Source organism: Oncorhynchus clarkii, chromosome 19 (assembly GCF_045791955.1).
Source record: "Oncorhynchus clarkii lewisi isolate Uvic-CL-2024 chromosome 19, UVic_Ocla_1.0, whole genome shotgun sequence".
In the NCBI taxonomy this organism is placed as follows: domain Eukaryota; kingdom Metazoa; phylum Chordata; class Actinopteri; order Salmoniformes; family Salmonidae; genus Oncorhynchus; species Oncorhynchus clarkii.
Genome location: NC_092165.1, coordinates 47,862,905 through 47,885,944, shown reverse-complemented (window position 1 = coordinate 47,885,944; position 23,040 = coordinate 47,862,905). Strand labels below are relative to the sequence as shown.

General features: G+C 41.2%; 1 protein-coding gene across 1 annotated transcript in view; it reads left to right on the top strand.

Annotated features, from left to right (window-relative positions):
* Positions 1-23,040, top strand: part of LOC139374309 (disks large-associated protein 2-like) — an 84,818-nt gene that overhangs the window by 8,895 nt on the left and 52,883 nt on the right. Inside the window, exon 2 of the mRNA XM_071115342.1 lies at positions 10,866-11,077. Within this exon, the coding sequence (XP_070971443.1) occupies positions 10,866-11,077 (212 nt within the window). The remainder of the gene's footprint in view (positions 1-10,865; positions 11,078-23,040) is intronic.

Sequence of the window (23,040 nt, the reverse complement as noted above, 5' to 3'; positions counted from 1 at the left end):
ATATATGTAGAGAGAGAGAGAGCAGGAAAGTGGCAGAGGGAGATATATATAGAGAGAGAGAGAGCAGGAAAGTGGCAGAGGGAGATATATATATATATATATATATATATATAGAGAGAGAGAGAGAGAGAGAGGGAGAGAGAGCAGGAAAGTGGCAGAGGGAGATATATATATATAAAGAGAGAGAGCAGGAAAGTGGCAGAGGGAGATATATATATATTTAGAGAGCAGGAAAGTGGCAGAGTGAGATATATATATAGAGAGAGAGAGCAGGAAAGTGGCAGAGGGAGATATATATATATATATATATATATATATATATATATATATATATATATATATATAGAGAGAGAGAGAGAGCAGGAAAGTGGCAGAGGGAGATATATATATATATATAGAGAGCAGGAAAGTGGCAGAGTGAGATATATATATATATATACAGTGCCTTGCGAAAGTATTCGGCCCCCTTGAACTTTGCAACCTTTTGTCACATTTCAGGCTTCAAACATAAAGATATAAAACTGTATTTTTTTGTGAAGAATCAACAACAAGTGGGACACAATCATGAAGTGGAACGACATTTATTGGATATTTCAAACTTTTTTAACAAATCAAAAACTGAAAAATTGGGCGTGCAAAATTATTCAGCCCCTTTACTTTCAGTGCAGCAAACTCTCTCCAGAAGTTCAGTGAGGATCTCTGAATGATCCAATGTTGACCTAAATGACTAATGATGATAAATACAATCCACCTGTGTGTAATCAAGTCTCCGTATAAATGCACCTGCACTGTGATAGTCTCAGAGGTCCGTTAAAAGCGCAGAGAGCATCATGAACAACAAGGAACACACCAGGCAGGTCCGAGATACTGTTGTGAAGAAGTTTAAAGCCGGATTTGGATGCAAAAAGATTTCCCAAGCTTTAAACATCCCAAGGAGCACTGTGCAAGCGATAATATTGAAATGGAAGGAGTATCAGACCACTGCAAATCTACCAAGACCTGGCCATCCCTCTAAACTTTCAGCTCATACAAGGAGAAGACTGATCAGAGATGTAGCCAAGAGGCCCATGATCACTCTGGATGAACTGCAGAGACCTACAGCTGAGGTGGGAGACTCTGTCCATAGGACAACAATCAGTCGTATATTGCACAAATCTGGCCTTTATGGAAGAGTGGCAAGAAGAAAGCCATTTCTTAAAGATATCCATAAAAAGTGTTGTTTAAAGTTTGCCACAAGCCACCTGGGAGACACACCAAACATGTGGAAGAAGGTGCTCTGGTCAGATGAAACCAAAATTGAACTTTTTGGCAACAATGCAAAACGTTATGTTTGGCGTAAAAGCAACACAGCTGAACACACCATCCCCACTGTCAAACATGGTGGTGGCAGCATCATGGTTTGGGCCTGCTTTTCTTCAGCAGGGACAGGGAAGATGGTTAAAATTGATGGGAAGATGGATGGAGCCAAATACAGGACCATTCTGGAAGAAAACCTGATGGAGTCTGCAAAAGACCTGAGACTGGGACGGAGATTTGTCTTCCAACAAGACAATGATCCAAAACATAAAGCAAAATCTACAATGGAATGGTTCAATAATAAACATATCCAGGTGTTAGAATGGCCAAGTCAAAGTCCAGACCTGAATCCAATCGAGAATCTGTGGAAAGAACTGAAAACTGCTGTTCACAAATGCTCTCCATCCAACCTCACTGCGCTCGAGCTGTTTTGCAAGGAGGAATGGGAAAAAATGTCAGTCTCTCAATGTGCAAAACTGATAGAGACATACCCCAAGCGACTTACAGCTGTAATCGCAGCAAAAGGTGGCGCTACAAAGTATTAACTTAAGGGGGCTGAATAATTTTGCACGCCCAATTTTTAAGTTTTTGATTTGTTAAAAAAGTTTGAAATATCCAATAAATGTCGTTCCACTTCATGATTGTGTCCCACTTGTTGTTGATTCTTCACAAAAAAATACAGTTTTATATCTTTATGTTTGAAGCCTGAAATGTGGCAAAAGGTCGCAAAGTTCAAGGGGGCCGAATACTTTCGCAAGGCACTGTATATATAGAGAGAGAGAGCAGGAAAGAGGGAGAGGGAGAGAGAGAGAGCAGGAAAGTGGCAGAGGGAGATATATATAGAGAGAGAGCAGGAAAGTGGCAGAGGGAGATATATATATAGAGAGAGAGAGCAGGAAAGTGGCAGAGGGAGATATATATATAGAGAGAGAGAGAGCAGGAAAGTGGCAGAGGGAGATATATATGTAGAGAGAGAGAGAGCAGGAAAGTGGCAGAGGGAGATATATATATATAGAGAGAGAGAGAGAGCAGGAAAGTGGCAGAGGGAGATATATATAGAGAGAGAGAGAGCAGGAAAGTGGCAGAGGGAGATATATATATAGAGAGAGAGCAGGAAGGTGGCAGAGGGATATATATATATAGAGAGAGAGAGAGAGCAGGAAAGTGGCAGAGGGAGATATATATATATATATATAAAGAGAGAGAGCAGGAAAGTGGCAGAGGGAGATATATATATTTAGCGAGAGAGCAGGAAAGTGGCAGAGGGAGATATATATATATATATAAAGAGAGAGAGCAGGAAAGTGGCAGAGGGAGATATATATATTTAGCGAGAGAGCAGGAAAGTGGCAGAGGGAGATATATATATATATATAAAGAGAGAGAGCAGGAAAGTGGCAGAGGGAGATATATATATTTAGCGAGAGAGCAGGAAAGTGGCAGAGGGAGATATATATATATAGAGAGAGAGAGCAGGGAAGAGGGAGAGGGAGAGAGAGAGAGCAGGAAAGTGGCAGATGGATATATATATATATATAGAGAGAGAGAGCAGGAAAGAGGGAGAGGGAGAGAGAGAGAGAGCAGGAAACTGGCAGAGGGAGATATATATATATAGAGAGAGAGAGCAGCAAAGAGGGAGAGGGAGAGAGAGAGAGCAGGAAAGTGGCAGAGGGAGATATATACTGTATATAGAGAGAGAGAGCAGGAAAGAGGGAGAGGGAGAGAGAGAGAGCAGGAAACTGGCAGAGGGAGATATATATATATATATAGAGAGAGAGAGAGAGCGAGAGAGCAGGAAAGTGGCAGAGGGAGATATATATAGAGAGAGAGCAGGAAAGTGGCAGAGGGAGATATACATAGAGAGAGAGAGCAGGAAAGAGGCAGAGGGAGATATATATAGAGAGAGAGAGCAGGAAAGTGGCAGAGGGAGATATATATATATAGAGAGAGAGAGAGCAGGAAAGAGGGAGAGGGAGAGAGAGAGAGCAGGAAAGTGGCAGAGGGAGATATATATATATATATAGAGAGAGAGAGAGAGCAGGAAAGTGGCAGAGGGAGATATATATATATATAGAGAGAGAGAGAGAGAGCAGGAAAGTGGCAGAGGGAGATATATATATATATAGAGAGAGAGAGAGCAGGAAAGTGGCAGAGGGAGATATATATAGAGAGAGAGAGCAGGAAAGTGGCAGAGGGAGATATATATATATAGAGAGAGAGAGCAGGAAAGTGGCAGAGTGAGATATATATATATATATATATATATATAGAGAGAGCAGGGAAGAGAGAGATAGAGAGAGCAGGAAAGTGGGAGAGGGAGAGAAGGAAAGTGGCAGAGAGAGAGGAGAAAGTAAGACTGAATCATTCTCTTCCTACATTCCTCTCAGAGGAAATGATGAAGTGGGGAGGGATTATCACTGATTGAGTTGTTTGGAGACAAGCGTGGGGCCAAGGAAGCCAGATCTATCCCCGTCTCTACTCGAGTCCTATTTTAATGCCACTGACTTATATTCCTAGCGGGAGAGGACCTGAGTTGAGCGGAGCAGCAGAGTTAATCAATGAAATTCCCTGCAGCAGCAGCAGGGCCTGCAGCCTACAGCCCATTTCCCTGGGGATGCCTCTGGGGCAGGATCAGAGCTGAGGCCTGAGGGCTCAGTCATGGGAAGGGACATACACGTGAACACCCACACATCCTAGGAGAGTAACCGGACTGTAGATACTGCATATCTCAGAATGTGTTGCCTTTTTCTGCCTCTTTTTGCCATCAGTGTAGTTTGTAGTGGTTCTCCTCACTTGAGTGCATTCATTCAATTCGGCCTATCAATAACTGAGCACACATTTTCTAGTATATTCCATCATGTTGGAAGCAGCATGAGCTGTTCAGACACTTACTGTATAGATCTGTATGTTCTCTTCCTCCATGCAAATAGCCCTGTGCTGCGTGTGTGTATTCATTAGGATGGGGGGAAACACAGTGATGTCTGGTCCCCCCTACACAGGGAGAGATGGGCGATGCTCCAATCAATCCACTATAGTTTACCAGCAAATCCAAATGAAACTAATCTCACCACAGCTTGTGGCACTCCTTACTTGATTAAACGTCTAAAAATATCAAACTCCTTGAAGACTTATTTTACCCATCGACTATGATGAGCATTCAGTGTGTGTGTGAGTGTGTGTGAGTGTGTGTGCGTGTGTGTGTGAGCGTGTGTGTGTGTAAGCCAGATTCAAATAAGGTCTAGTGTCAACCCATTGTTTTTTTAACCCTTAATTTACATGGTAAGTTGTCTGAGAACTCATTCTCATTTACAGCAACAACCTGGGGAATAGTTACAGGGAAGATGAGGGGGGATGAATGAGCTGGGGATGATTAGGTGACCATGATGGTATGAGAGCCAGATTGGGAATTTATCCAGGACACCCGTTTAACGTGTGTTAAAAACGACAGCACCCTACACCAATCACTGCCCTGGGATCATTTTTTAGACCAGAGGAAAGGGTGCCTCCTACTGGCCCTCCAACACCACTTCCAGCAGCATATGGTCTCCATCTAGGGGCCGACCAGGACCAACCCTGCTTAGCTTCAGAAGCAAGTCAGCAGTGGAATGTCGGGTGGTATGCTGCTGGCTTTGGTTGAAAATTGCAGTGACACACTTTTCCTCAAAGAGTACCATCATCTTTTCTAATGACTTAATGAACTATAAAGGAATGATGGCGAGAGATAGTTTGGTGGGTTGGGATGGTGCCAAGCACGCACAATGTGACAGGATATAACAATTACAGATGGATATTGCATTAGTTTCAGCTGCGACATCAACACGACGTTTAACAATCACTGAGATTGTCTTCCTTTATGAAGAACCCATAAAAGGCCATTCGTAGATGTTCTGATGACTAACCCAGACGCACACAGACCAACCTGAGGAAGAGATGACTTACCCAGACAGACAGACCAACCCAGACAAACACAAACCAACCTGAGGAAGAGATGACCAACCCAGACACACACAGACCAACTTGAGGAAATAATGACTAACCCAGACAGACAGACCAACCCAGACAAACACAAACCAACCTGAGGAAGAGATGACTAACCCAGACAGACAGACCAACCCAGACAAACACAAACCAACCTGAGGAAGATATGACTAACCCAGACAGACAGACCAACCTGAGGAAGAGATGACTAACCCAGACACACACAGACCAACTTGAGGAAGAGATGACTAACCCAGACAGACAGACCAACCCAGACAAACACAAACCAACTTGAGGAAGAGATGACTAACCCAGACGCACACAGACCAACCTGAGGAAGAGATGACTAACCCAGACAGACAGACCAACCCAGACAAACACAAACCAACTTGAGGAAGAGATGACTAACCCAGACGCACACAGACCAACCTGAGGAAGAGATGACTAACCCAGACAGACAGACCAACCCAGACAAACACAAACCAACCTGAGGAAGAGATGACTAACCCAGACAAACACAGACCAACTTGAGGAAGAGATGACTAACCCAGACAGACAGACCAACCCAGACAAACACAAACCAACTTGAGGAAGATATGACTAACCCAGACAGACAGACCAACCTGAGGAAGAGATGACTAACCCAGACAGACAGACCAACCTGAGGAAGAGATGACTAACCCAGACGCACACAGACCAACCTGAGGAAGAGATGACTAACCCAGACAGACAGACCAACCCAGACAAACACAAACCAACCTGAGGAAGAGATGACTAACCCAGACAGACAGACCAACCTGAGGAAGAGATGACTAACCCAGACGCACACAGACCAACCTGAGGAAGAGATGACTAACCCAGACAGACAGACCAACCCAGACAAACACAAACCAACTTGAGGAAGAGATGACTAACCCAGACGCACACAGACCAACCTGAGGAAGAGATGACTAACCCAGACAGACAGACCAACCCAGACAAACACAAACCAACTTGAGGAAGAGATGACTAACCCAGACGCACACAGACCAACCTGAGGAAGAGATGACTAACCCAGACAGACAGACCAACCTGAGGAAGAGATGACTAACCCAGACGCACACAGACCAACCTGAGGAAGAGATGACTAACCCAGACAGACAGACCAACCCAGACAAACACAAACCAACCTGAGGAAGAGATGACTAACCCAGACAGACAGACCAACCTGAGGAAGAGATGACTAACCCAGACGCACACAGACCAACCTGAGGAAGAGATGACTAACCCAGACAGACAGACCAACCCAGACAAACACAAACCAACTTGAGGAAGAGATGACTAACCCAGACGCACACAGACCAACCTGAGGAAGAGATGACTAACCCAGACAGACAGACCAACCCAGACAAACACAAACCAACCTGAGGAAGAGATGACTAACCCAGACGCACACAGACCAACCTGAGGAATAGATGACTAACCCAGACACACACTGAACAACCTGAGAAATAGATGACTAACCCAGCACACACTGAAAAACCTGAGGAAGAGATGACTAACCCAGACACACACTGAACAACCTGAGAAATAGATGACTAACCCAGACACACACTGAACAACCTGAGGAAGAGATGACTAACCCAGACACACACTGAACAACCTGAGGAAGAGATGACTAACCCAGACACACACTGAACAACCTGAGAAATAGATGACTAACCCAGACAGACAGAACAACCTGAAAAATAGATGACTAACCCAGACACACACTGAACAACCTGAGGAAGAGATGACTAACCCAGATACACACTGAACAACCTGAGAAATAGATGACTAACCCAGACACACACTGGACAACCTGAGAAATAGATGACTAACCCAGACATACACTGAACAACCTGAAAAATAGATGACTAACCCAGATACACACTGGACAACCTGAGGAAGAGATGACTAACCCAGACAGACAGAACAACCTGAGGAGGAGATGAGGAAGAACAATGAAAGAGGATCTAGATGACTTACTTGGTGACTGAGTGACTGAGTATCTAATTTGGTGACTGAGTGACTGAGTATCTAGTATGGTGACTGAGTATCTAATATGGTGACTGAGTATCTAATTTGGTAACTGAGTGACTGAGTATCTAGTATGGTGACTGAGTATCTAATATGGTGACTGAGTATCTAGTATGGTGACTGAGTATCTAATATGGTGACTGAGTATCTAATTTGGTGACTGAGTGACTGAGTATCTAGTATGGTGACTGAGTACCTAATATGGTGACTGAGTATCTAGTATGGTGACTGGGTATCTAGTATGGTGACTGAGTATCTAATATGGTGACTGAGCGCCTAATATGGTGACTGAGTATCTAATATGGTGACTGAGTATCTAGTATGGTGACTGAGTGACTGAATATCTAATATAGTGACTGAGTGACTGAGTATCTAATATGGTGACTGAGTGACTGAGTATCTAATATGGTGACTGAGTATCTAATATGGTGACTGAGTGCCTAATATGGTGACTGAGTGTCTAATATGGTGACTGAGTATCTAATATGGTGACTGAGTATCTAGTATGGTGACTGAGTATCTAGTATGGTGACTGAGTATCTAATATGGTGACTGAGTGCCTAATATGGTGACTGAGTATCTAATATGGTGACTGAGTATCTAATATGGTGACTGAGTATCTAGTATGGTGACTGAGTATCTAATATGGTGACTGAGTATCTAATATGGTGACTGAGTGACTGAGTATCTAATATGGTGACTGAGTGAATGAATATCTAATATGGTGACTGAGTATCTAATATGGTGACTGAGTGCCTAATATGGTGACTGAGTATCTAATATGGTGACTGAGTATCTAATATGGTGACTGAGTGACTGAGTATCGAATATGGTGACTGAGTATCTAATATGGTGACTGAGTATCTAATATGGTGACTGAGTATCTAATATGGTGACTGAGTATCTAGTATGGTGACTGAGTGACTGAATATCTAATATAGTGACTGAGTGACTGAGTATCTAATATGGTGACTGAGTGACTGAGTATCTAATATGGTAACTGAGTGACTGAGTATCTAATATGGTGACTGAGTATCTAATATGGGAACTGAGTATCTAATATGGTGACTGAGTGAATGAGTATCTATTATGGTGACTGAGTATCTAATATGGTGACTGAGTGACTGAGTATCTATTATGGTGACTGAGTATCTAATATGGTGACTGAGTGACTGAGTATCTAATATGGTGACTGAGTATCTAATATGGTGACTGAGTGACTGAGTATCTAATATGGTGACTGAGTGACTGAGTATCTAATATGGTGACTGAGTGACTGAGTATCTAATATGGTGACTGAGTTACTGAGTATCTAATATGGTGACTGAGTATCTAATATGGTGACTGAGTGACTGAGTATCTAATATGGTGACTGAGTATCTAATGTGGTGACTGAGTGACTGAGTATCTATTATGGTGACTGAGTATCTAATATGGTGACTGAGTGACTGAGTATCTAATATGGTGACTGAGTGACTGAGTATCTAATATGGTGACTGAGTATCTAATGTGGTGACTGAGTGACTGAGTATCTATTGTGGTGACTGAGTATCTAATATGGTGACTGTTCTCTAAAGAGTTTTCTGGTTCTGAAGATCTTTTAGATGAGAGAGGCTCCTTGAGTAGCTTTTACCTTCACTCTGAGTGACGTTGAGGCCCCTTGAAGGATGGTGAGCCTGTGTGGCGCAAATTAAATGTAAAATGTTAAGTATGTCGGGGGATTTTGCGATGGCTTTGGGTTGGAATTCAATGTACAGGGAAGAAATATGCTTGTATTTGAAGTACAGCGTCATGCAGGCACGTGCGCGCGCACACACCACTAATATATACTTCAGCAATCCCCCTAGCCATGTGTGTGTATGTGTATGGTTGTGTGCGTGTGCTTGTTTGTGTGAGAGGCTTAATTCCTGACTCAGTTCCTGATGTAGTTACTTTTTAAGTAACGAGAGAGAGAGAGAGAGAGAGAGAGAGAGAGAGAGAGAGAGAGAGAGAGAGAGAGAGAGAGAGAGAGAGGGAGAGAGATAGAGAGAGAGAGAGAGGGGAGAGAGAGAGAGAGAGAGAGAGAGAGAGAGAGAGAGAGAGAGAGAGAGAGAGAGAGAGAGAGAGAGAGAGAGAGAGTTTGTTTAACAAGCCTGTGATATTTAAATGAGTTTGTGAACAACACGATGTTACCAGTTCGATTAAATGAGCAAGAAGTTTGTTGAACAGCTTCAAATAGTTTCCACAACCTTTCAACAAATTCTATTATACAAACACAATACCAGAATATGATACTTTTGTGTTCGGCTCATGATTTTCATTTGATCTTTTGAATTCCAGAAGGGATCTTCAGAACAGTTGGATCAGCGCAATTCCATGGTAACAACTCAGATTTGTCACATTAAAATGTATGTCAAACAAAACCAATGATTGCAAAGTTAAACAAACCGTACACGTTTATGCACAAGGACTACTTTAAAAAAGAACATTTACTTGAAGAGCACTGCAGATGCACGTTTTGGAAACGTGAATGACAGCACAAACAGCACAAACTGTACAAACGTTCTTATTAAATAATCTGAGCTTTCTAGTGTGCAGCTCTTTTTCAAGTGTTCTGCTCCGCTAGCCAGCACCTCGCCCATCATCAATGACTGTATATTTTATTTTATTTTATCCAACTAAACTATAACAGATCTCTTGCAGGGTTTATGTACTACTTAAAGACATCTTGCATCAGTATGTAATCCATCAGACAGGAATGTCAAACAGTGTTACCTCTCCTGTGATTTACCATACACCATGTAACACTGTGTAAGCAGTAGACACCACATCTCTGATGCTGCTGCTCAATATTGAAGAGCCTTGTGATGTGTACTGTAACCTTGGGTAAACACTGCACCATCACGCTGCATATACCTCACTTTGAGTCTCAATCTGGGAACAGGTTGCAGTCAAGTCTGAGTCAGAAAACCAAACATCTTTCCAATGGGAATGATGCCATGCAGCTGTCTATGTCTCACTAGCTGTCGAGAGAGAATGACAACAGAATATTACATGGAATGTACATGAACTATATTTGCCTGAGATGTGGTTGAAAGGCAGTTGCTGTGGATGAATCTCCTATTCTGTTTGATCCTCTATAATCTCACTCTCACTACCTTCATTTTACCAATAAACATGATCGAGGACACAGTCTGTTTTACAACCACGGCTGAGCCAAGAGCCTCTGTGAGTACACAGGCAACCTTGAGGGAACAACATCTATACTGACATAGCACACAGATAACTGTTTTCAGGTCTATGCAACAATAGTAACAGTTCAAAGATAAACTCTACCTACTTACAGTAAATATGATGTACGTAAATACATGGTACCACAAGTGGGACCAAAGAAACATTGAGGTAAACCTGCGTATTTCTAGTACTCATACTATAATAACATTATATTCTGCAATCGTACTACTACTCTTACATGGTTGTAGTGCCACTTCCCACCCTATAGAGACCCCACCTGAACCCTTCTCTCTAACCCCCTCTCTATCTCCCTCCCCCAGGTACCTCAGGATGAGTGGAGTGGTTACCCAGGGGGAGGTAAGGGTGATGAGATCCCCTGCCGGAGGATGAGGAGCAGCAGTTACGTCAAAGCCATGGGTGATGAGGAGAGTGGAGAGTCTGACTCCAGTCCCAAGACCTCCCCCGTGAAGACGGTCCGGCCACACTCCCTGGTCAAGTATGTCATGCAAAGACCGCTCTTAGACTCCCAGAGGTAGGCCATGTAAAGTATCCCAGCATGCAATGTCAAAGATGTGATCCTAGATCTGTGGTTAATAAGGGCAACTTCTAAACCTTGTACAAATGGATGAATACATTTGATTTGATTTCTATAGCAAAAAGGTTTTAGTGTGATTGTTTATAAAACATTGTTACGGGTGTGCGCTGTGGAATAAAGTGAATGAATTCTGGAGTGGAATACTAAAAGAGGAGAATTGTGTTATTGCGGTGTTGTGTTAGTGTAGTTTTGTGTTAGTGTTGCGTTAGTGTAGTGTTGTGTTGCTTTGTGGCAGAGGAAATGGGCTTTTAAAGGATTAGATGGGACATGATGCAGACACAGTCACAGAAACAACAACATTAATGCCTAGCAATATGGCATGACAAATGCAGCAGATTAACATGAAATTAGATTACAATACTTGTCCAATGATAGGATGATGCCAGCAGAATTCTAACACAGAAACAATAGCACAAGAAAAGACATATCCTAGATAGATGATTCAATAAGTTGGGCAAGAATGCTGTTGTTTGCCTTTTTACATACTCTGTTGGAAGGCAAGGCTGTTATTGGATTATAAAACTGCATATTGTAGTCATCTACCTTTCTTTACATTAATGTCAGTGAGGAAATGTTAAAACAGAAATGATACACTGATGTTATTTCCCTAGAAATGTCTCATCATTATCAAATGTGGTTTCGGAATAGGTTTAGATCCTTGAATTCATTCCACAGAGTGTTTAAAGGGACACACTAGTTATTTCCTCTGTTTACTTCTACTGTTCCTGGTCCTTGTATGGTGTGTTAATTGTCCTTGTCAATGGCTGCTTTGTTTGCCCATTGTTTCACCCATTTCCTTGTTACCTCACTTCCTCACCATCTTCACCCCTGGGGCACTCTCATATATCATTCATATCCTTGTCAGTGTATGTGGCAGAGCAGTAGCAGTTATATTGGAATACAAATGTGGTCCTTTTATGAGATCATTTGGTAGTTACAAGGTGGCTCTCAGTGTAAAATACATCTCCCATCGACTTTCAGTCTAAATGGTTTTAGAATTTTGTCTCTAATTAATAGGTTTTCTTCATTATTTCAGGGGCCGGTATGAGAAAATCACTATTCTCTGATCCACCACTATAGTGTAATCTTTATTGTGTTTTGAATTTAAACATTACGTCAGACATAAAAACATGAAATTGTATTTGGCGATTCCATCGTTCCCTGATTTGATTGTTAAAGTAGTAGTGCCACTGTCTGCAAGAGCAAGCACAGTCACTTTCACTCCTCCTCCAAAGCCACTCGTCTCTCTTTGTTCATGGCTGAATATGGAGACAGTAATAACAGTAATAACAGGAGAGTCCATTTTATTAATTTTCCATTGTAAAACCCTCCTCCCAGATCAGCACTTTCAGAAACTCATGTTTTGTTCTGCCTATTGTATTCTGCTGTATCAGCCAGTACAACACAATGACTGGCCTGAGCTAGGCTCTTTTAATGTACAGGGCTCTATTAGATTAACTCTATTCTTGGCACTCTCAAAACAGGCTGCTCTGTGCTAGGACATTCTTCATTTTGGAATGGGGAATGTTTTATTGGTGCTATTTTGGCATACCGAAAATAATTATTAGTCATTTGATTGACAACCTTTAATTTAACAGAAAAATTGCTGTGGTACATGATGTCAATTTCTTTCTCACTTACAAATGACCTTGGTGCAGACCCAGGATAAGGGAGTAGCTGAAATCAGTGGGGGGCACAATTTGGGGTGTTCTTGCATTAGAATTATATTGAATTCTGCTTATATCACACTATACCATAATAAACAAAAAGTTCAAATTCCGAATCTCAGAGACCATTGATTGAGTGCTTATGAAGGGACAGATTGGCGTTTTGCTATTTTTATAGTGGGACATCAAACTAAAACTGATGGGGCACAAGTTTCAAGTGAGGGGGCTAAGCCCCCTGTTGCCCCCTTGTGGACCTGTGTCCGCCTTGGTGGTGTTTGTTTATAAGGTGTGAAACCTATTGGATGCCATACAGTTTCATGTACAGTTTAATGCAAATGTGACTGTTGTAATTCTATCCCATCTATCTCTGTTCATTTCTACGTTGCTTGTGGTGTCCCTGCTGTACTGCACTATCAGCTCTATGTTGGTCCTGATCCAGCCCCCTGCTATGTCAGTCATGTATGGTTGTTGTGTGTTTCTCTCCTCGCCAACCCCCACATGCTACAGCAGATCTACTCATTACCATTCAACACAGGTTGGTCAATTACTATTACGGCACAGCAAGGCTTTTTCCTGGAAAATACTGACACCACAGCAAGTGTCGAGTACACAATACCTTAATATCTTGTCAGCCTGACCCCCGCCACTGATGACACATAAAATGCAAGTGTGTTTCTCACAGTCAGTCTGTGGTTGGCTCTCTGTTACCAAGCACTCTGGGGAATTAATTACATTTCATTTCCAATGTGTTTTTTGCAATGGATTATTATTGATAATTGTTGGTGATTTTAATACTGGGCAGAATACAAATCTAGATAGATCGGGGGGTTGTTTGCATTATTCTAATCCAAAAGCACTTTCTGCAATTTCTGAGTTAATGTCCTCTCTAGACCTGGTAGATGTTTGGTAATTAAGAAACCCTGATCTGACTACATGCACGTGGCGTGGTTATAAGCCAGCTAGTCGCATCGACTACTTCCTTATCTCCTTCGCTCTGGTCTCAAACGTATCACAGTCTACCATTGCTGACCATTTACTTTCTGACAAGGCCCTTATTTATTTGTCTCTAACTACAGTAGAATATCCTAGAGGACCGGGTTATTTGGAAACTCAATCAATCACTGCTAAAAGATGAAGATTTTTTTTAGAAAAAACAAATAATTTAAAAAAACAGAATGTGGGATCAGCTGATCCTCTGATTGTCTGGGACACTTTCAAATGTGTATTCAGAGACCATTCAATCAAGTGGTCATCATGGGGGAAAGCTATATCTTAGGAGGGAAAATGAATTAACTAAAGAGTTGAATGACTTGAATAAGCAAACTGATACAGTAGTAGACCCTCCAATTGAAATGCTTCTTCTGATCAAGAGTAGACAACATGGTGTTTACATGCTTCTTTTCTCATCTCATGTGTATGTACGTATATACTGACTTTCTAATGGGCCACCCCCAGGTGGTGAAGGTAGGAAACAGCATCTCCACTTCGCCGATCCTCAACACAGGGGCTCCACAAGGGTGCGTGCTCAGTCCCCTCCTGTACTCCCTGTTCACCCATGACTGCGTAGCCATGCACGCCTCCAACTCAATCATCAAGTTTGCAGACGACACTACAGTGGTAGGTTTGTGTACCAACAACAACGAGACGGCCTACAGGGAGGAGGTGAGGGCCCTCGGAGTGCGGTGTCAGGACAATAACCTCACACTCAACGTGAACAAAACAAAGGAGATGATCGTGGACTTCAGGAAACAGCAGAGGGAGCACCCCCCTATCCACATCGACGGGACAGTAGTGGAGAAGGTGGAAAGTTTTAAGTTACTCGGCGTACACATCACGGACAAACTTAAATGTTCCACCCACACAGACAGCGTGGTGAAGAAGGCACAACAGCGCTTCTTCAACCTCAGGAGGCTGAAGAAATTTGGCTTGTCACCGAAAACACTCACAAACTTTTACAGATGCACAATCGAGAGTATCCTGTCGGGCTGTGTCATCGCCTGGTACGGCAACTGCACCGCCCTCAACCGCAAGGCTCTCCAATTGGTACTGCGGTCTGCACAACGCATCACCGGGGGGGCAAACTACCTGCCCTCTAGGACACCTACAGCACCCGATGTCACAGGAAGGCCAAAAAGTTCATCAAGGACAACAACCACCCGAGACACTACCTGTTCACCCTGCTATCACCCAGAAGGCGAGGTCAGTACAGGTGCATCAAAGTTGGGACCGAGAGACTGAAAAACAGCTTCTATCTGAAGGCCATCAGACTGTTAAACAGCCATCACTAACATAGAGAGACTGCTGCCAACATACAGACACAAATCACTGGCCATTTTAATAATTTAATTTAATGGATTTAAAAAGGTATCACTAGTCACTTCAAATAATGCCACTTTAATAATGTTTACACATCTTACATTACTCATCTCATATGTATATACTGTATTTCATACCAACTATTGCATCCTGCCTATGCCGCACGGCCATCGCTCATCCATATATTTACATGTACATATTCTTAATCTATCCCTTTACATTTGTGTGTATAAGGTAGTTGTTGTGAATTTTAGATTGCTTGTTAGATATTACTGCACTGTTGGAACTAGAAGCACAAGCATTTCGCTACACTCACATTAACATCTGCTAACCATGTGTATGTGCGGCGACAAGTGGTGCCCACAAACTGTTAGGGCCTCCAAAAAGCTGTTCCAACAGCAAAGCTTTCTTTCCAGCACTATGGAGTGAATCCTTACCACCAAGCAGAGCCTTGTCTGGGAGCGAAACAATTCATTCAACCATATTACTGCCTTTTTTTAAAACATAGCTGATATGGCCGACCATATCTCCCTGGCATATTACGTCATTTATGCAGAAGCATATTTTTGGCAAATTTTGTCATCAAATGAAGAGAAAGATTTACAATTCCGAGTTGGATGACCATTCAAAACATATTTTCCCAGTCTGACTTCCCAGTTTCAATGCTTGAGGTTAGCCACTGTCACTTCTTACTTCTAAACAACTTGTTATTGAATTAGCGATTTCCAACTTGTTGTGTAATGTTTATGTCCAATGGCCGATGAACACCAATACGTTTTATATATAATTTACCTTCAGTATTTATCTTCATATTAACAAGGATTAAAAAGGATTTGCCAGTAGATTGTCTACTTGATTTATGATGACTGCTAGCTAAGATTTTGAAAGTCCAATCAAAGCTACTGTAGATATAACGTGATTTGACATAAATGTATCTGTGGCCAATGACCTTGAGCCTTCTTGGATGGGCACTTCTAATCTAAGTCTATGGTAGGGCCCAAAGGGCTCACATTCTTGATTGTCTACCCTTACTAAATGCAGGTGACGTAGTGCTCTCATGAGTGACAGAACACTGAGCCAATCATGGTGCAATGCTGAGCCAATCATGGTGCCATGCTCCTATTTTCTGCTGGCCTGCCCCACCACCACAGAAAGCACTGAGCTTGGCTGAAACACCTGCATTTTGGGGCTGCCTCCTTGTATGCGGCTTTATTAACTCAATGATATATATATATTTTTACATTGTTTGCAAACTGATTTGTGACATGTTTTAATGCCAAAATAACATGCAAAACAGGCAAGCTCCCCCAATAAATATAAAAAATATATATATTTATGTTATTTTAATTTTTGGGGCAAAAAATGTGGGGCTCAAAACATGACTGGTCGTTACATTGGTGACAATATTTGTTAGTTTGGTGTTTATTGCAGATTTTGAGAAGGCTTTTGGGAAGATAAAAGCGATTTAATTTAGAGATGCCGTCAGTATTTACATTTTGGTAAGTCATTTATTCAATGGTTTAGGGTCTTATAGCAGAAACCGGTGAGTAAAGTAGTGAATAATGGGTATTTATCTAAAAACATTGCGCTATTCAGAGGGGTCAGACAAGGGGATCCAGTTTCACCTTATTTATTCTTATTGGCTATCGAGATGCTGGCCATCAAAATCAGGAATAATTCCAATGTAGTAGGTCTGAGTATCAGTGGTCTTGAAAGCATGATACAACATTTGCCTCTCAGCCGCAACAATCATCACTAGATGCTCTTATTGGAGATTTAAATAACTTTTCAAACTATCAAATCTGAAAACAAATGATAAGAAATGCACCATTTTGAGAGTGTTTTTCTTAAGAAAGTCCAACTATATTTTGCGTTGTTGCATACAAATAAGTGGAGCAATAGCCCAGTGGACATGCTTGGCATCCACATTTGAGAAAGAATAAAGGATCCTGTAAAGGAGAACTTTGATTTGAAACGTGCCAAGATTGACTAAATACTATTGCTGTGGAAAGGTAAAGCTTTGTCTTTATATGGCAGAGTGCCATTAATAAACACCTTAATTGTCTCTACAGTATCTCTTCCTGTCACTTCCATCCCCAGATAAGGTATTCTTTAAGCAGTTTGAAGCCAACATTTTTCTGATTTTAATGGAATGGTAAACCAGAAAAGGTGAAACGGATATATGTATAATATAATATATATATATATATATATATATATATATAATATATATATATATATATATATATATATAATATAATATAATGTATGACAATGGAGGGCTACATTTTTTTAAAGCTTTATTTAACTAGGCAGGTCAGTTAAGAACAAATTTGTATTTTCAATGACGGCCTAGGAACAGTGGGTTAGCTGCCTTCAGTTCAGGGGCAGAATGACAGATTTTTGCATTGTCAGCTCGGGGATTTGATCTTGCAATCTATCAGTTACTAGTCCAATGCTCTAACCACTAGGCTACCATCCACGCCACATTTAAAGAATATTGAAGCCTTAAATCAATCTCTAGAACTATATGTAAATATGAATGGGATCTCATGTAATATCGTAGATGAGAGAAACTCACTTTTCTATTTAAAAAATAATAATTTTATATAAATTCAGTTTTTGCACCTTGCTTGGTTCCTGCAGGATTTCTTAATGGACATATCCCCATTCTTTAAATAATCAATAACAGCTTGGTTGCATTTTCAATATTATCCCTCGTAAAAAATAACAGAAATTCTGAGCCAAATCATATGGTTGAATTTAAATATCCTGATAAATCAAATAAAATGTTTGGGAATGTGTTTCTGGAAAAGGGGATCTTATTTTAAAATGATATCATTGATAGTAATGGGAATTTAATTTAATTTGAAACACTGTGCACAATATATGGGAACATACAGTATGTATAAATCATAATTACAATCAGTTACTGGCAGCAATTTCTACAGAATAGAAGAAAAAGTTAAGGGAAAGAAAAGAGAAACTGTTTGTTTGCCTACCTCATATTACATCTCCCAGGTGGTTAACCAGAGATAAAATCAATTAAGACATTTTCATTTTCATTTGGAAAATAACAAATTGGTTGCCATCCCACACAAGTTCCACTCTTACTGGGAAGAGCAGTTTGATACGTCCATCCCTTGGAAATTATTTATAAACTGATTTTTAAAACCGCATTAGTGTAACAATTTTCGTTGGTGGAAGAAGGAGTAGACCAAGGCGCAGCGTGGTACGTGTTCATGATACCTTTAATAAACTGAACACTGGATACAAACGAACAAGAGAATAAAGGAAAACACTGAAACGGAAAATACCCACAAACAAAAGTGGGAAAACAGGCTACCTAAGTATGGTTCTCAGAGACAACGATTGACAGCTGCCTCTGATTGGGAACCATACCAGGCCAAACACATAGAAATATACACACAAGAACAAAACATGAATTATCACCCCAACTCACGCCCTGACCAAACTAAAATAGAGACATAAAAAAAAGGAACTAAGGTCAGGACGTGACAATTAGACTCATCGTCTGAATGTTTCAGTTGAAGATATTGTACACGTTTCTGGCTACTAACAAGATGTTACAAATATGGAGCATAGAAGAATCCCCTTTGTCCTATTTTTGTTGCGTGGAAGTGGAGGATTTGTTACATATTTTCTGGTATTGCCACATAGCTGCTAACTTTCGGGCAAAAGTACAAGAGCGGTTACTCCCTGTTGTACACAATTTTGTTATATTTCCACAAACAGTTATATCGGGGTGACTTAAGGGACAGATGCATCACGGTATACAATCTCTTGATTGTGCTGGGGAAGGTTTTCATTTTCAAAAAAATATATGAGTATTCGATTCTTTCAAAATAACTGTCAAACAATATTATACACAAGAAGGATTGATTGCAAAAAAGTGGGAGGTCACAATATTTTACTGATAACCCCCCCAAAAGAAAAAAGACCAAAAGAACTTGCAACAACAAAAAATGGCTTAGTCCCCCAAATGTGGGTGGGTGAAGGTGGGTTTGTAAAATAATACAAATTATTATTATTATTTTGTCTAAGAAGTTAAAATAAAACGTTTACGTTTTAAAAGGCCTCTGTTGAGATAGGACACACACAAGCACGCATGCACACACCATTGCCCTTTATGGATCCTTTTATGTTTCCTGGCCACACAGCCCGCCTCAGAGTCCATTGACAACGACACAAGTATGGATACAGTTGATGAGGTTGATCCTGTATTCACTGTAGACAGTGTTGGTCTCCCTCAGGGTTTCAAGGGTTTCAGTGTTGGGCTACCAAGTTCATCCCTGGCTGAATGCCTGCTGTGGTGGCTTTTCATTCATGGCTGAATGGACTGAATGAATCTCCCTGTCTGGCCATTTGTCTTGTGACACTTCAGGACTGCTCCAGTATTGCCTGTCTGTTGCTCCTATTGCAGCTATTTCAGTTTGAGCTTCACCTCTAGGGCCAGCCAGAGTTTTGTCTGGCCTTGGGGCCCAGAGTTTTTCCTTGCAAGATCTCACACGTTAAATTTGAATAATTATGAACGCAAAACAATTTATATAACTTAATTGTTTAAGACCTTAGCTTAAAAATAAAATAAAGGTAAAATAAAAAGTATTGTCCAGATATTGCTGCAGTATGGGGATCCATGCAGGAGTGGTGCTGCTGGTATGAGTATAACTCTTTCATAATATCATGGCTCACTGCTTGTTTGCACTGAATTGAATTGGATTTGAGGTTTGGGATGTGTGTGCAAGGTTGGATTTCTGTTTCCACTTGAAGCAATTTCCTCTCCTGCTGGGTTGCAGCGGGTGTACATTTGATGGCAGAGGTTCCTGGAGCTAATGGTGTTAAAGTGAGAACAGCCTTTGCATTGTGTCACCTCCCTCTCATGGCTGACAGGGTGACTCTCTGTTCACTCTCTCAACAATAAAGAATATATTACCGTCACCAAGCCTGTCTCTAGGCCCGTTCAGCTGAAACGCCCCTCCACAAGAGGGGACTGACGTCTACGATCATCTTCATTAATAATCATTTACACCCCCCAAGTATCCCTTGGGGTCCCGACCTAAGGACCTACAGACTGTAGACTAAGATGAATGGAATTTGTATATTGGATTTCTCGCCGCAATAAGAGGGACTTTCCAAACTGGTTTAATGGATGTATTAATGATGATGATGGGACTGGAATGGCATGTGGCAATTTAAAGCATTACTGCATAGCAGGATAATTAAGTTAATGAGTCAATCAGGCATGGTACACAGCGTCTGATAGCACTGTAGCATTTGATTGGGAAGCAGAGGAGCACTCCCCATCATTGGAGAGAAGCACACTTTCTCTAATGGCTGCCTTCTCATCAAGAATGTGGGGGCAAGGTCTACAAAAAACAAGCCAATCAATCCCAGCTATTTTGGGCAGGTTTTAATATAACTTTTTTACCCTTCAAATTATGATTGGCCTCTTGAGTAGCAGCCATAATGAATAAAACTCCTGATGTGGCATAAGGCAATTAATTATTCATTCAGATTGTGATTGCGTATCATATGAACGCTTGTTGCTCACATCTCAAGGTCAGAGAAGAATCCCATTCCATTGATTAGTTGCTGTTTTAGACACATACTGCATAAACTGCTTCTTTGTTTGCTGTGCTGTTCCCACAATACTTTAACTTTGTGTAAGTAGGCCTCGTGCTTGGATCTGTGTGGTACTTTCACTCATAGTTTAAGTCCTTGTTGTCTATAATGGTACAGTCATTGCACAACAGTAACTGTCCTCAACCTAGAAGGCTGAAATGGAGGCAAGCTGACTAACCAATATGGTACACTCTTAGAAAAAAGGGTTCCAAAAGGGAACCCTGTCTCCATTGGATAACCCATTTTGGTTCCAGGTAAAACCATTTGTTTCTACCTGTAACCAAAATGGTTCTAGAACCAAAAAGGGTCATTCAGAGGGTTCTCCTGTAGATGAGGTAAGCATTCCATTGACCAGATTGGTGCACATTCAAAAAATCTGATCTAATAAAGTGGATATTCATAAAATACGTCATGATTTATGTATTGTAACAGGCCCACAATGTGCTTACTTAAGTCCATTTTTTATATATTTGGCTGTTTTTGTTTTTCAGGTTAAGATGAAGCGACTACGAAACGCTAACTCCCATTCGTATAAGCTGGTTAGCATAGCTAGCATACAGAAATCGTTGATGTTAGTCAAAGTTGTTTTTAACTGTAATGCAGTTGATTGGTAATGATGACATGAACATGTGTTGGGGTTGACATCCATACAAGCATTATACTTTAAATACACATGATATGATTAATAGCCTAAGTGTAGGCAAATTTTGCTGGGGAGCAATAGGAGACATCGGGATCTTTCCCCTACGGCTCTTTTACCCACGCGTTTTCATGGCAATTACATTGTTTTGGTCAAGTTTGATTTACTTCTTTACCGTATCTATGGGGATAGCCAAAGAACCCTTTTAGGTTCTAGATGGCACCTGTTTTCTAAGAGTGTATGTGCACAATATCCTTCTGCCACAGAAGCAGGCAAATGCTTAATTTGCTGTGTATCTGCTATTTATTTATATCTCCTACTGTATGCTCATGATGATGGGGAAGTCTTATCATCATTAAACATTGATGATTATAATGGCTTTATAATGGGGCTTAAACACATTTGTAGGTCCCTCTGACTTCCTGATTTCCTTACTGTCTCCTGACCTCTGTTTTCTGGGATGGTGGATGAGGCTAAACTTCACTGCTCATTATCTTCAGTTCCACTGACAGTAAACATTCAGACAATGTGATTATTCTCCATTGAGCTTCTCTGTTAGTTGTGGTTGTCTGCAATGCTGTCGGCCCTATATCCGCTCACCTTCCTGTTATAGAGCACACTCATTTCCCAGAAGTCCTAATTCCTGTGACTATTGCCCTCATCTGTTCAGGATGACTGTTAAATAGCCATCACTAGACGGCTACCACCCAGTTACTCAACCCGGCACCTTAGAGGCTCCTGCCCTATAAACATAGACATGGAATCACTGGTCACTTTAATAATGTTTACGCACTTCTTTACTAATTTCATATGTATGTACTGTGTTCTATTCTACTGTATTTTAGTCAATGCCACTCTGACATTGCTCGTCCTAACATTTATATATTTCTTAATTCCATTCTTTAACTTTAGATTTGTGTGTATTGTTGTGAATTGTTAGATATTACTGCACTGTTGGACCTAGGAACACAAACATTTCGCTACACCTGCAATAACGTCTGCTGAATATGTGTATGAATACAATTTGATTTGATGACTGTAAGTCGCTTTGGATAAAAGCCTCTGCTAAATGGCATATTAGGTACATCACCCCATTCACGAAAATGTTTTGCTCCTACAGACAGAGAGTCTCGTGGACGTGACTAGCTATATAAAGCAGGTATACAGGCATCAAAACATTCACTTACTGTCCGATTGAATGTTAGAATGGACAAAACGAGTGACCTAAGCGACTTTGAGCCTGGTATGATCGTCTGAGCCAGTGCACACCGGTTTCAGTAACTCAGAAATGGCCAGCCTCCTGGGCTTTTCACACTCAACAGTGTCTAGGGTTTACAGAGAATGGTGTGACAAACAAAAAACATCCAGTCAGCGGCAGTCCTGAGAGAGGTCAAAGGAGAATGGCAAGAATTGTGCAACCTAACAGGCGGGCCACAACCAGGCAAATAACAGAGCAGTACAACAGTGGTTTGCAGAACGGCATCTCGGAACTCATCTCGTTGGTCCTTGTCATTTATGGGTATTTTGCAGCAGACGACCACACCAGGTTCCACTCCTAAGGGCTAAAAACAAGAAGAAGCGGCTCCACTGGGCACAAGATCACCAACACTGGACAATTGAAGAGTGGAAAAACA